The sequence below is a fragment of the Prorops nasuta genome, unplaced genomic scaffold, assembly GCF_024137725.1.
Source record: "Prorops nasuta isolate Cenicafe-Biocafe unplaced genomic scaffold, Cenicafe_Pnas_1.2 PNAS00005, whole genome shotgun sequence".
In the NCBI taxonomy this organism is placed as follows: domain Eukaryota; kingdom Metazoa; phylum Arthropoda; class Insecta; order Hymenoptera; family Bethylidae; genus Prorops; species Prorops nasuta.
This window is the reverse complement of record NW_027116802.1, coordinates 8,415,522-8,431,211: the sequence shown is the minus strand read 5'-3', so window position 1 is coordinate 8,431,211 and position 15,690 is coordinate 8,415,522. Positions and strand designations below refer to the sequence as shown.

Here is a 15,690-nt window from a genome sequence, read left to right as displayed (position 1 = left end):
TATGAGTTTACGTAAATCTTTATAGCTAGACTCAAATGGTACATGAATTTTATTATTTTGCATGAGCATAAAAAAGTCACAAAAGATTAAAAATAACATGTATAGTATAATATAGTATGTTTTTCCTACATATGGTTATATCGTTCAAACGAGTTTTGAATCAGTTTTGAAAATTCTCTTTAGATGTGACCCAGCTGCACTTGATCCGGAATATTTTCATCCTTGTTCCTCAAAGGTGATTCGGAAATCTCCGATTCCAGGTCCCAATTTACAGTATCGTCGAATTTGTTTTCCTCTGATATGGATCCGCACACTGATAAGCGTAAAATGGAACCTTTGAAAGTGAACAGAAAACAAAATCAGAGAATAGCAGGATTGTAGGTGCAAGAAGGCAGAAGCTATATTACTGATATATATATATATATATATATCAGTGATTTTCAAAAGACCTGTTATTAAACCAGTAACAATAGCAACACAAAGGGTAACTGCCAAAGCCAGCATTTGATAGGCTGCCTGTTGTCCAGCTGTTCTATCGAGTCCAAGTGGCACTTCGCTGTCCTTTACAGCCAAACTGGGTGCTCGAGCAGGAAAGATCTGTTTGATGAAAAACAAACAAACAGACAAAGAAAACCTCTATCTATCCAGGACTCTTTAGAATCTCCTTTACAAGTCTCTACATGTCAATCAAATATTCATTATATCGCTATCACAATCGCAGTGCTTCTGTTTCTACCCAAGGAGCGAGACACAATGAAACTATAGCGACAAGTTTACTTAGAATTTGCGACTCGTTGACTCACGCCTCCGGAGCTACGTACTCGCGAAGTTAATTACCTGAACAATCGAGCAATTAATTCCAGTAAGGTAGAATGGGAAGGCAGCAGTTACCTACCTTGACGAGAGAATCGTTGTAAGAGGCTTCCGTGGCTATGCCTGCCATAAGTGCACCGAAAATGCCAGCCAGCACACCGGGCATCCCATGTAAATTGTGCACTCCGCAGGTATCGTGAATGCGAAGCCTCTTCTGTATCATTGGCTGTAACAAGTTCACCGTTTCATTAAAATTATCTTACTTCCCCCACCCTCTCTCTTTCTCTCTCTTTTCTTGTTATTTTTCAATAATCTCAGCTCGAGATGCAATCCTCTTGACAATCTGCTTTCTTAAGAAAATATTTACAATTTTCATAAACACTCTCCCGGTCAGCTAAAATATTTTTTTTACTCCGCAGGATGCGTCGTTCTCCCGTTCTCCAGTGTAAACAATTCTACCAGATGCTGGAGAGTAGGGCGCGCTTTGTTTTGGAAACTGTACCACACGTGGAACTTTCACATATCGTATATAGTATACTGGTACCGACTTTTTTCAACAATTTTACGATGTACCGTAAATCGTCTGGTCATATTATTACATTCAAACGTAATTCTTTGCTAGATAAAACGAAAAGTGCGTTTCTACCACTAGTAAATAGACTACACGTGAATTTTTCTATTTTATTTAAAGCCCACCGCTCTCGTCTACCTTCATCCCAGTATACCTGTATATACATACATATTTTTATATTTACCACGCTTACAGATGAAAAAGTTTGATGATTCGTGTTTTATTATTCAGTGCCCCTTCCCCCCATCGAACTTTATATATTGTCTCGCTAAAGGATTTTAAAAGTTTATGAAAAGCCTCGTATGACAATTTATCGATTTATTCGCGTGTACTTTTTATTTTCAGCCGTTTTACTTTGCCCGAAAATATGAAGATCTTTTGTATACAACGGGGTTGCAGGGCGGGAGCAGAGCTTATTGGATTATTTTACGGATCTCTGGACGAAATTTGAAGGGCGTTTGATGGGCTACATTGGTGTACCGCGGATCAGTTCCCCGGATAATTGAAGGAAGGACTCAAAAGAGCTCCAATCGGTCCTCGTAAACAATTAAATAAAAAATAAATAACAACAAAAAATTATCGCTCTGCGGAAAACTTGCAGTATATCAGAAATTAGATAAGAAACAGTAACTTACCGAATGGCAAGGCGTGGCTGCTGGTTATGATCCTTCGGCCGTTGTGGATCGAAATAAATATTTGTGCGAGTCACGAACGTGACTCTCGTGATAGTTTATCACGTCTGTGCAAACTTGGAGAGAAATCTCTCCGCAGTCATTTTTTTTAGACACTTGGCCCATAAATTTACTATCATCCGCGAAAGGGTGGGAAAGATTCATGAGAGCTTAAGGGTGTCATAATATGTATAGAGAAGGAGGGCGGTTGTTTGTCTATATATATATATATTCGAGGAAGATCCGAGGAGAATTATTGAGTGGAGAAAAATGAGAGAGAGAGAGAGAAAGAGAGAGAGAGAGAGAAAATAAAAATACATTATTACCGTTAAATATTTGTAGCCAAGAACGCTGAGAAAGCCAGCAATGGAGCCAATAACGAGGGCGCCAATTGGTTCGCACTTCATGGCTATTTGGGCGCGATTAATACAGATTAGAAGGATTCGATAATATTGGAGCAACGTTATTCCATACAGAACGTAGAAAATTGATGGCATCGACACGCATGGATTAACAGAAACGCATGAAAATAGGCGTACCTGCTGCGGTTCCGATGGCCACGCCACCGGATAAAGTCGAGTTCTGCACGTGCACCATATTAAATTTATAATCTTTGCTGAGCAATGCGGAGGTGGCGAACGCTATAACGCAGCTAGCGGAAATCGACAGCAACGTGTTGATTATTGCTCTTTGCTGCTCGTCGCCCATTAACGCAGCGCTATTGAACGATGGCCAGAAAAGCCACAGGAATATCGTACCTTTTGCAGAAGCAAATACGCGTCCATTAATAATTCCTCCGTTATTCGCAGTTGGAGAAAACTTGATTATATCTGCTGATGCGATACGAACCAATCATGGCGAATATATCGGAATCGTAGGAGGAGCCCTCCAGAGGATGATCCTTCGTCGTTGATTTGTCCTTGTAGCCAAGGACGAAGCTGACTGCGAGGCCGAAATAGGCACCAAATGCGTGAACGTACATGCTGTCCCCAGCGTCCACAGCCTAAGTGCTCGCGATTATCGTGTTATTATCGCTTTTCATACAGAGCGTCGTCTGCTTTTCGCAAACGATTAACTCACCATGAGGTGATGCTCGCCGACGTACTTATTGCCAGTGTAAACTATCAGCTCGAGAATGCCCATGAACACGAGTTGCATGTAGGTCGTCTTACCTAGTAGTGCACCCATAGATATGAGCGGCGCGGCAACCGCAACATCGGCACTGAGCAGCCTGAAAACCACCCAAGATGATCGATATACCCTTATTAGCCCTGGAGCTCCTTCCTCGCAAACTTCGGATCAGTATTCATAACATATTCCCCTCGACTATTTGCCTTGGAAAATCCCAAATAAGAAGCGTTGCTAAACTTTCTACCCCTCCCCCCATCCTCCCCTCCTCCTCTTCCCCTTCCTCTTCTTAACTTCTATCTTTCACTTTCTTTCTTATATACAATATCTTCCTGTTCTAGAAAATTATAAAGAATTCCTTATCCACCGCAACTTTACCTCATTTTTATCAATCGTTGGGACGAGCCGTGGCTAGAAATCCTCCTTTTACCCCCATCCCTTCCACTCCTATTTTATACTAGTTTTTCTCGCGCGTCGACCACTCGAGGGATGCATGCGGTTTTTCAACAAACAGCTGGAGATCGGTAAATACGTCCGGTTCTCTTCTCGGTAAGTATGAAACGCGAACGTAAATTGTTTGCTCCCGTTATCCTTGTTTGCGCTCGTAGAAAATATTCGTCTAGCGCTACCTCCTATTCCGGGCGTATGTATGTGTTAATAACGCCACTTTTTTTCCTCTTATGACCGATCTGCTTTCCAACCGTTTTTCAGCCTTCCTTTTGGCTCTTGCGATTATACCATGGACCGAAACGTCCTACGCTATTTGTCGTACTCGCCAAATTACAACAGTATAATTCGCTCTTTTCGATAAAAAAAATAGAGTTTACTCAAAATAGAAATCGGAAAAGTTTCATACCGATTTCTCTTCCATCGATCGGAATATATTAAAATTTGCGAATCGCAAGAGTAATATGTCGCTTCCGTTGATTACAAGAAAGAAAAATATGTATATTTATCGAGAGATCGTCACGAAAAATCCATACCGATTTTTGCGAAAAATTATCCTAATGGGAAAAAATTGATCGAATACCTCTCGGTAAAGTAGTGATTTTAGAGTAATGACGCAACCACAGCCGGAAGATCGGTAAGTTAACTAGCATTTGTATGCTTTGTTGCCTCGGCCTTGCAATCGACTGGAATTAAATTCGACTCGTAATGCGCCGCATGGTAAATGCTCTCTGTGCAAGTACATTCTGGCCACGGAATTAAGCCCAGATTTCAAGCGTTACAATTTGCATGATTGGGTAAATGCCGCTGTCATTAATATTCCGCAGACTCGATGATCGTTACGGTTGGGGTTAATGACAAAAATTGAACTCTACGGTATCGCGCAATATCTGTCTGCGGGCTTGGCCAACCGAAGAATAACTTTCGCTGTAGCCGCATATTCGAAGAAGGTTTCGCTTAAATGGAGAACACTTACCCTTCCAAGGACAGGTATGCCTTGGCGCCAATTTTGAAACTGAGCAATCCCTCGCAGACAAGGGCGACTTGGACGAGGATGGCGCCGATCAGGAAGGTGAGTCCCACGGCGCTCTGGCCGTATCTCTTCAGGAAGGTCATTAGGAATCCAAAGCCGATCCAGATCATCACGTGGACATCTTGATACACTGAGGCGTGTTAACGGGATTCCAGAAGGGCAAACAGAAATAGCTTTTTGTAGCCATGCGATTCTCGCGTGTGCTTAATCGGAGAGTCCAAGCCTTTCAACTTGTTAATCGCGCCACAATTAATCGCTGCAATTACCGTTAGTCGGCGAATAACGAGAAGATAGGAAATAGGCCAGGGGGAGGTGGTTGTGAGCTCTTAAGAATACAAACACAAGCGAGAATATTTCGCTATCGGATCCAAGGACCTAACTCTGCATCGTTCACGCGGAGATGATCGCGAGAGCATTAACGAGCTTTCGATCGATCACTCCTCGCTAATTGCTTTTGCCCCTGCAGATATCGCCCACAACCATCAATTTTTCTCCGTTCATTCGTCCCTCGACTCGATTCGCAAACACGCGAGACTCTCTCGCTCTCCCGTTGGAAATTTTCAAGTACTCGTTATTCGAAAAGTGGGTGGTAGTAATTAGTTAAAAGCTGCGTACACACGAGACGATTAACGCCCTGCGTGAATTGTCAGCTGTACGTACATTTACAATGACCATCACGAGTGATTTGTAATTTGGCCAAGAAACGTCAACCGTCACTACGAGTTTGCCGTGGATTCTTTATCGGCCAATCACGCCTAGACTCGCGACTCTAATCGTATCCGTCGTGTCTCGGGATTATCGCGAGCGCTCTGTCACGCGAATACCATTTTCCTCTGGTAAGTATAGGACAATGTAAATCTTCGCGGAGCTTTTCTGCAATTGTACCGGGTGATCCGTAAACTATGATCAAACGTGTAAATTAATATATAACATGAATAGTTCAAGATAAAACTTCCTATACCATTTTTAAATTCTGCCCTCACCGAAGAGGTTATTAAATATTATAATTTATTTAATTCGAGGTTTACAATGTTGATTTAAGGAGAATCATGATAAAGTCTGGTATAGGTTGAAAATGATCGGTGGATCGCTCCATCAACGAGAAATATCGAATCAAGCAATATTTAATTCGCTATAGCTTAATTCTCTTCAGCAAGGGATGTAGATTAAAAGATGCTATAGTAACTTTTTTCTTGTGTAGGATTCGTTAGAGTTAATGGATTACCCGGTATATATAACCAGACCTCCACCCCTACCCTTCTCATACCTTAATAAACGTGTCTTATACAAGCGAAATGGGCCAAAGTTCAACCAACACCGCTGACATTATTATTAGCAGCCTCCGGGTACCGGATAACGGATTTTCCTGGATTATTATCATTATTATCATACGCGTCATTGCGACAAAAATCTGAGACGCGAAAAACCAACCACGCCATATATATGTGTATATATATATATATATATATACAGAAGCGCGACAGATGAAATGATGAGCCGGTTGAGAGGAAAACTCGTGAATTGGGACAGTAACTATATATGTATATAGGATGAGCTACTTATGACGCTCCACAGAGTTTGAAAGAAAGTAAAACTTTACCTATCTACACGTACTAACTCTAAGAGATATCAATTTTCGCATAAGATTTCTTTGAACGTAAATAACAAAAGAATTTTCCAAAAGATCCTATGTATAGAAATTGACATTTATAATATTAAAAAGAATATCGTATAGTGAAGGATATTCGTAATTACCAAGTCTTGTATTTTTTATTAATTAATTTAAGCTTTTACTACATGAACAACTTGATTTTACTACTTGGCGCGAGACTCCACCGAGTCTCCTGATTTTTCTTACATCTATGCCTCTGTGCTCTGGGGAATGTTAAATATGCTTCACCCTGTACAATCCTGAGGAAATTTTTAGCCACGGAGGAATAAAACATTCCGACTGGCGCGAGCATCCCTCGAAATGAGGAAATGCTCGATAATTGATAAGCCAGAATTTAAAGTTGGCGCGATGGAATAATCGACGAAACTGCGGCGGCTGAATTAATAAAAAATAACCGGAAGTTTGTTTATTTTTGGAAGACCGGAGGATTTAGATTCTCTCGCGCGGGTGTCGCTGGAACAAAAGGGACCTGCGGAGGACGGAGTTGAATATAAAGTGGATGGGTATGGGGACGCAAAGAGGAAGAGGAGGAAGGGGTGGCGCAATAAGAATAAGAATAGGAATAAGAATCGGAAAGTGGTTAGAGTGCGCAATGTTACGGGAGAGATTTAATCGCAAATTACTTGCCATGTATATATACGCGGCGGTACAAAGACACGAAAAAAAAAAAAACAAATTACAATGGAGCAAAGAAATCGGTCCGATTTGGTAGGGAGTGGGAGGGGGGGGGGGTGGGGGAGATACCCCACCACTATCTCCACCGTTTGCTTCTTCTAGTTCATTAGCTCTCTTATCGAGCTTTCATTTCGAAGGATCCTTCGGAAAATTTTAATATCGGTACATGTGTATGCCAGAGAGTGAATGAAAGATTTTTGAAGGAGGGGGAAGGGGGAGAATAGTGGGGGTAGAACTTACGCGCATACGTGACTGTGGCAGAGTTTGGTTTTCCATTTAGATGAGGAGAGAAGCTGTTCTGGTCGTTGGTGGTGTTCGCCTCGGGGGCGTAATCGAAGGTAGCCAGGAAGCCACAGAGAAGAAAACCCTCGATAAAGAGGAGCACGATTGCGTGGGAGAGGTTGTCCGTCGTCATTCTCTTCTTCCGCTTCTTTTTCTGTTTCTTTCTTCTTCCCCCTCCCCTCTATAATGGATTCTCTCGTCTACGTTTAGTTGGCCCCAAGAGAGCTCCGGAGCTTCGACATGCGCGCCAACCAAAGCGACACTCGCGAGCGAGTATTGTATAACCCCTGGTTTGTGTTTCTACTAAATCTTCGTTCGTGATAACTCGTGCAATAATAAAAAGAAATCCTGGCCAGTTTAAACGCGACTAATCACTCTTCGATCGTTGAGAATTGACTTAGAAAATAAGGCGAGCACTCCTGACCACACGTCCGCACTGTCACTTGATTCCACGTTGAAACGCCATTCTCAAAGCTTGGACGGATCCACTGAATATACGAGAACGCGATCCTTGCGAGATAAGAGGCACGAGGTTGGAATAGATTTCTCCGGTCAAAGCATATATTTGTAATTCCACCTTTTCTTATATTTTTCTTTCCGCTATATGTATACAAAGGCTTATTCTCTCACGAAAAGCACCCGTGTTTTCCCTGCGAATCGAAGACAAATTCTTCGCACGGTTCATACACGTATACGCACTTTGTGCAGCGGATTCCTGCAGACGGATTTCTATGGAGAAGAATCTATTCGCGCCACCCACGCGCGTCCAGCCAGTCTCACGAGTTTCTTCGACTTTTTCCATCCGGATTCCCGAAACTTTTGCAAATCGCACAGCTTCCGTTCTTCGAATTCCCACGATTCAACGTCCCTGCCACGTCCCTGCCACATTTTTTACTCGATCCTGCTTACATTCGAGCTATTTCGCCGGCGTCTGCGCTTTCTGATCCGCGAAAGAAATTTTTCATCGATGCGGTTGCCTCAGGGTGGTTGGTATATGGCGGGAGGGGGTTAGCGTGGTGGTATCGGAGTCTTCTCAACGATCCACTTAATCCTGCCAGCCTGCACTCTTCTAAAAACTTTTCAACGGACTTGGCTGGAATCATCTCGCGCGCGCGAGACATTCCAGTCGTAAAACGTAACAAAGTACAAGTGTCGTGGGAATATAATGCTTGGTATAATGCATACAAAGCGAAGTTGCAAAAACGGCATACAATGGAGTGGGGGTAGAAGAAAAGGTCCAGGAGAAAAGGAACCGGTCGTCGAGAGAAAAGCGTTAAGAATTTTCCGTGGGGGATCGCTGAAGCTCGCGCGAGTCTTCTATCTGGAATTTTCAACTTATTACAGAGGCTTCTTAAAAATGTCGATATTACACCAACGCCCGCTTATATATACGTGCATCTGTACGAGTATATTTACCATACATATGTATATATAACGCATTTTTAGAGGGATATGGCCTACCCATGCAGGATTTGCGCGGAAATTACGCGCGACCAAAATGAAGAAAATAAACGTTGAAAAGGAGAAAATCGAATTTTATCCGGACGAAGCTATCCGATTCTTGTTCGTGCGTACATGGCTTAAGCCAAAAAGCCACGGAGGTTTTCATCTTTTCGCAGATTTGACGCAGCGTGAAAATTGAATTTGACGCCTCGTTTCGTTTTTTTGCACTCTACTATAGGAGTTTTTCAGCTCTAACATTTTTAAAACTTTCCTCTCTCCCCTCCTCTCTACAATATCGTCGACGGTTCCCGGCAAACTGGATACTAAAACTTTGTTCCTTTCTTTCCTGCAACGATCGCCTCGACTCTTTGCTTAATATATTCGCGCGCAATTGCGTAACGCCTCTCTCAAAATCCCACCACTACATTCGATGCCTCTTTAACCTCGAATAAGATAAATAAATTAAGCCGACGAAGCAAAATGAAAAAGTGGATCACGATCTCACTCGCGCCATTAAACCAATTAAATTTACAAAGAACAATAGAGGTTTTCCTCGCGTTAGAAATATTATTGGATAACAAAATATTCTCGATGGAAATAAAATAATTTTTTTCACAATTTAGTTGCACAGCAATTATAGTATTTTATTTTTGTCGTGCAGTTATTATTATTATTATTTACAGTTCGCTGGAAAATTTAAAACGTGCATTTGAGAGGAGTGGGGGAGGTGACGAATGAAGTTAGTCATTACAATGTGTTTTACGCATGTTTCTTTTTTTTTCAGCTTTCCACCTATTAGTTGCGTGAGTGTAAGTGTGTGGGGAGAGATACACGGGGGCCGAAGTGGATCCGGTTCGCGTAACAGGAGAATTGGCAGAGGGCAGGGTCAAAGACTGGGGATATTTCTCATGGGACAGCTATAAATACGGGATTATAAGTAATTTGATTCACTCACTTGGATAAATTCGTAAGGCATCTTTCTCCGGCTCCTTGTTATGGCTGCTAGAGGACTCTGAAATTTTTATCATTGCATGTCCGTTATTTTTCGCACGAAGCTACAGATTTTCTACAATAACGTGAAATATTCAAAGACACGGTTACTGCAAGGCAGGGAACAAATTTCCCCGCTTGTATCTCTCCGTGAAAAATTTCTCTGCCTTATTGAAAATTTAAACCTTATGTCGCGCCATTCTAAATCGTTCGATACAAAATTCGTTAACAACGGAGAGGCGCTTTTTTGCTTAAATTAATAGTTATAAAAGGGAAATGAGGGGAGCAAAGAAGAAAAAGAGATACTTTTGTCGATGGGCTGAGCTTCCGGTCCGTAGGTCATGAACGAGCTCATTAAACCGATCAGAACGATCTGGATGGTGAATAGCGCGAGCACCGGCTGTTTTTGGCCGCATACCGATAGCATTCCCTGGACAGAAAGATAAAAGAGAAGTTTATTATTGATTATGTTGAAAAACAATTTGTCGATACTTTCTAGCGCTGCAATAACATGTACAAACATATAGTGTCTGCATGTGAGCTACAAAAATAAATAAACCTTTAATTACCACATTATACGCGCTTTTTTGGAAACATTGCATAAGAAAACAGACTGTTGTTAATTATTCTCAAACATAAAAGTAATTAAACAATGAAAAATTCTTATGAGAGAAAAAAACATTACGAGTGAAGATTCTACGAAATCAACAAGATAAATCACAGGCAACCGTACCTTATTATCCATTCTCGAGCGTCTGTTAAACTCGCGATCGTATAATCGTTTCTTCTATGATGGTTTCGGAGTCGCGATGCGACCGAGTTTTATCAACGTCTACTCGAGCAAGCACTCGACATGACGTTGTAACGCTGGTGGTTCGCTGATGGGAAAGCACACGGAGCGCTAAGAATAGTCGATGTAAAAGGAGGGTTTTCGACGATTTCGAGGGGTTCTCAAAGATGGACGTATCGTTGGCTGGAAACTCGCCTGAAAATTTTGCATTGTTTACTCGTCGATCCCGCTTGCTATTGGACGGGGAACGTGGTACGGTAGAAGAGGGGGCAAATGTGGGGTTCAATTATAGCACGCTTGCACGTTCAATCCTCGCTCCCACCTCGTCATTTAAATCACCCCAACGGATATACGCTATTCCCTTAATGTCGATCCACGAGGTTTGATCTACGAGCTCGACGCGTGGTTACACTATTTTTTATCTGGGATAAAAAAAAAAGGAGAAATAAATCTCGCCACGAATCACGTCAATTCATCGCGCCGTAAATACTTGAACGCGTTGTATTTTCGCGCGGACCACGTGTGCTTTCGAGGGGTGGCTGGCTGACTGGGTAGTTCCGGTAAAAACCTATAGGAACGACCAATCACGGTGAGCCACAGCTATTTCATAACCGATAGCGATCTGCCTCGTGAAATTCTCCAGGCCGAAATAAAGAATTTTCGGGGATTTGGATTTTTGCTGGTGATTATATATTGTCTCTCCTTTGGAGGGGTATTAAAACCGGAGCGAGTTAGTTATTGATAGTAAAACGAGGACTTCCGGCGCGATGGGACATTGGGAATTCCGAGTGGTTAATAAATCATTTGCATAATTCGTGTGCTGTAATGCGGAGAGACCGGCATAGACCGATAAAGCTAACTTCCTGTGACATTCGATAGCGGGTCAATGATTACCAGGGTCGTATCGATTGTAACATTCCTTTGGCAACTGGGATAGAAAATCAACGTCGCGCGACTCACTGTCAGACCTCAGAAGGATTCGGTAAACACAGGAAAAGGTATAATAATGTTTATCCGCGCACTCGACTCGAATCTCCATGCATCAACCTTATACCGAGTAACAATTAGCACTCGACAGGAAAATTATTTGCAGCATCGAAAAGCTGCCAAGTGATTCACCGATAAAATGACAATTTTTATCCTTTTCTCTGAAACTCGATGAGTCAACGTGGCTTTAATTCATAATCGCATCAAAATGCTTCAGAGTGACTCGAAGACTATGAAAAAGCCGATTATCGTTCAAGAGGAATTTTCATTATTCAATTGAGGTGATTAATTAAAAATAACTGACGGAGGATAATATTGCATAAAAAACAAGATGGATATATTGATTTTCTCTTTGTTAGAATGTATAAGCACCTGCTACTCTTATTATAGAGCCAAGTTATAATTTCTCGAGCAACGATTATTTCCAACTTGTGTTGAATTACTTTGGCGTCTACAACGATGAATATCGAGGGTGTTGCTCGATCACGATTCAGAGGCAAAATGTTTGACGCGCGTTTAAATGGTCTCAAATGGCTTTTCCAGGGGATATCCTTAATTCACGTTTATAGTTAACTCAATCCTTAACTATCCACACGAAAGTCTCTACAAAGTGCTTTCATCTCTGTAATCCTGTAAGGCACAAATAACTAAAAGTCCACTTAAAGCCATCCTTTAGTCATCTAATTGACTAAACGATGATTGAAATCCTGCATTAAGACGGTGTGTGTTGTACAAGATTCGTTATATTCTCTTTGCAATTTGCAAAATAATCCGTCAAACAGCGAATAATTCTTCTCTTATGATATCAATAGAATTGATAGCCCACGGAAATAAAATAGAATATTAAACACAGCATGGTTAATGAATTTGTCTTGGAATATTGTATAAGCACTTGGTCAACTGTTAATCAAACCAGATTGGAATTTCTCAAGCTTCGATTAATTCCAAACACCTGGAAAACAGTTATTTAACAACTTTAGCGAATATCGACAGTGTTGTTGGATCATAATTCAGAAGCAAACGTTTAATGCCTCTTTAAACGATCGAAGAGACTTTCCAAAGTACCCTTATTTAGATAAATCAATTTATGATCATTTGCACAAATATTTTGTGAAATTGGTTTTCATCCCTAGCATTCGTCAGATCCTTGCAAAATTACATAATAATCACTTAAAAATTGGAGAATTAATCTCTTATCATATCAACGGAATTGATACTCACGAGAAATAAAAAAGAATAATAAACACATGATGAATATTGAATCTCACGTCGAATATGTTATATAAGCACCTTGTTCACTGTTAATCGAATCAAGTTAGAATTTCTCAAGCTGGATTATTTCCGCCTGAAAACAACTACTGAATGGCTTAGCAAATATCGACAGTGTTGCTGGATCACAACTGAGTGGAAAACATTTAACGCGTGTTTAAAGGGTCAAATGACTTTCCGAAGGTATCCTTTGCCCTTAGTTAACTCATGCCTAGAAAATCCGAGCCACGGTGAGTTTTCATCGATTCGCCGAGTTTTCCGAGCGGATCCTCCGTTAGAAAATCAAATCGAATAGGGGGAAGCAAAAATACGGATCCTCGGTGGTGGGGGGCATGAGCCGGGCAACTGGAGTGGTGTTGGAGATTCGTAGGGAAAGTTTTGGAGAATAGCTTGGAGGGTTTGTCCCGAGAATCGCGGAGAGCGAAAGGAATTCTGGATGTTTTTCGAATTCGCTCGTGAATCGCAGTATAAATTTGCGTGAAACGTACAACGCGCACCGCTGGAACCGCTGGACTGAGAGGGTGCCTGATGCAGCTCACCGGGAATAGCTGTGGACCGACCCTATTTATCTAAACTCGTGGAATTAGCAACAATTGACCTTTTTACATAATCCCAGACAGCGTGGATTCCACAAGTTCCTCAGAAATAGAATATTTGCCACATTCTCTCGAGTACGGTTACTATTTATATGGAATAGAGAAAATAAAAATCCCCGTAGCGTTGCTTAATTAGCATTTTCCTCGACATATCCAAGCTATCTAATTGACAAAGCGAGTCTTCTGAAAAATGTATTATAACTGCTACTAACGAAAAAGTCTGTACAATTTTTCAAGCTTTTTTTATATACCAAATCAAATGTAGTATACCTACCTTGTTATTTTTAAAAAAGAACAAACAAGTAAAATCATTGTGATAATTGACAATAATCGATTATTAATCTGGACATTGTTTCGTGAAGCAGGAGGGGAGTGGGGAATTTTTGGAAGCGGCGTTTATTGTTGTTTTATCAGAGCTACTTTAATAACGGCGAGTGGTTGGTAATTCGTAAATTTCGTTGGAATTTTGACATAATTGAGTATAGCACGTAAATACTACACGAACAAACTCTGGATATGACGTGGCGTGGCCAATGGTGGAATTAGATTGTGTGCAGGGCATGCCAAGTATTTTTTCAGTTGAAATTGAAGCCTCGTAGGAGAAGCTGGCCAATTAGCGAGGCTAATTGAAAGTATAAAGACAACGCTGGGTATAAGGATTTATTGCAGCCACGTTGTTTCGCGGAGTGACAACAAGCAAAGAGATGGAGAGAGTCGTTGCAGTCGTTAGGAGAGACGGAATTTCGAATGAAGGAGAAAAATAAAGGCACATGCTTTGTTTAAAACAAACGAACTGGAGAGAACTAGATGAAAACACTGACAAAATAGAATTTTTCATTTGCAACATGTGGCATAGGACTCTCAAATTCCTCGCTCTCTCTCTCTCTCTCTCTCTCTCGGACATCTCCACGATGCTTACGAAATTTTCTCCTTCCCTCGTATAGTATCTAGTAGCTTGTTAAAGTGTCTTTTTCCATTAATTCGCCTTGCACTCACAATTCCACGAACACTCCTCGAAGGTCCCCACATGTACCGAAGGATCCTTTCAACCAATTTAATGCACTATCTTCTAATTGTTCGAGCAGAGCGTCCACCTTTTAAATTTATCTCCCCTCCATATTCTCATTAGGAAAGCTTGCACGACTCGAGGAACATAATTAATTATCAGAAATTCTTTCCCCAATGAATTCTTGGCTTCGCAAATTTTCAAACCAGTAATGACCTTGTTAGGATAAGAGCTCGTAATTAGGAATTATTTGTGCATTTTTCATAAAAGTATTATACCAACAAAAAAGCTGCTACTGCCTAATAAGTGAACTTTTAATCAGTAATTACATTTTATTCATTTATTCTTCTATCGTATTCATTCTTATCGCACTATCGCTTGATTTGGAACATCTGGCGTTCCACGTTGGGGGGGGGGGGGATGGATGGGAAAAGCGGATAGTCTATCCGATTAATTAGGTAATTAGGAAAATTTGCCGAGAATCCAGGCGAGATAGGGCTATTTTTTGGTAGAGAGTCGTTATTATTGCTTTAGCCTTTTTAGTAATTGGCCAAAACAACTGGTAATCTCGCTAAATAAAAATCGTATCGCTGTAATAGAGCCGTGCTAACCGAATGAACGCCATTCGCGGATTAAAAGGATTGGCCTATCGCATCAGATTCTTCCATTTAGCGTTAATTCTTCTGGCGATTCTACCACTCTCAATGTTCCCGCTCGAATGAAATGCACTCTATACTTACCGCTCTGCTCTTTTTCACAAGAGAACCGTCCGAAAATTCACTGGTCACTGCTGAGGCACTGCAGCTGTATACGCAGCAGAGAAATAGCGAACAAAATAAAGGCTCGACTTTTATGGGAAGCAATACACGAGAGGAAATTTTCCTTCCTCAAATTTGGTCAAAGTTAATATTGGGACGGGAATATTTATCTCTATACTCCAACTTCTTTTTCAGGTTGGATATACTTTGGGTTGTGATTGGAGCGTCGAAAGTTTGTAGTCGGGATTGATATTGAACGAGGATTGCCTTCGGTTTGGAGGACGAGCACACGACTGGGACTCGGACGCTCGGCACGGAAAGCCAAGGAGCGAAGCGAGCGGATGCCACATGCAATCGATTTGCCTTATTATCAGACCGAACATCGACAACAAGTCCAATCGTTTGGTGTATCCGCGCAATTAGCATCCACCTCTTCTTCATTTTTCGTATTTATATTACGCTCCTCTCGTTTCGTTCTATTTTTCTGCTCACTTGCAACCAGTCAGCCTATTGAACCTCGCTCGAGTACAGTTTCTCTTCACTTTGAACCATGAAACAG

At 41.4% G+C, this 15,690-nt stretch overlaps 1 protein-coding gene across 7 annotated transcripts; it reads right to left on the bottom strand.

Moving 5' to 3' along the window:
- Positions 1 to 127: 127 nt before the first annotated feature.
- Rh50 (Rhesus blood group-associated glycoprotein Rh50) lies at positions 128 to 15,402 on the bottom strand. Of its 7 annotated transcripts, none has more exons than XM_066727333.1 (12): positions 15,114 to 15,402; positions 10,459 to 10,710; positions 10,032 to 10,155; positions 9,691 to 9,747; positions 4,607 to 4,793; positions 3,136 to 3,286; positions 2,905 to 3,058; positions 2,595 to 2,813; positions 2,382 to 2,464; positions 896 to 1,039; positions 450 to 597; positions 128 to 334 (listed from the first exon to the last, which is right to left on the bottom strand). In XM_066727333.1, exons 2-12 carry the CDS (start codon positions 10,468 to 10,470, stop codon positions 180 to 182), a joined length of 1,434 nt encoding a protein of 477 aa, XP_066583430.1. In that variant the 5' UTR covers positions 10,471 to 10,710; positions 15,114 to 15,402; the 3' UTR covers positions 128 to 179. The 7 variants fall into 7 exon arrangements, with proteins under 7 accessions (XP_066583430.1, XP_066583429.1, XP_066583426.1 ...); XM_066727332.1 differs by lacking the exon at positions 15,114 to 15,402 and adding an exon at positions 13,260 to 13,279; XM_066727329.1 differs by lacking the exon at positions 15,114 to 15,402 and adding an exon at positions 12,724 to 13,260.
- Positions 15,403 to 15,690: the final 288 nt, after the last annotated feature.

Excerpts from the sequence above, each read along its gene's own strand:
- Rh50 (XM_066727333.1), bottom strand. Across the intron at positions 9,748-10,031 it reads AGCTCAGCCCATCGACAAAA|AGTCCTCTAGCAGCCATAAC; the intron begins GTATCTCTTTTT and ends TAAAAATTTCAG. Across the intron at positions 2,465-2,594 it reads GGCCATCGGAACCGCAGCAG|CCATGAAGTGCGAACCAATT; the intron begins GTACGCCTATTT and ends GCGCCCAAATAG.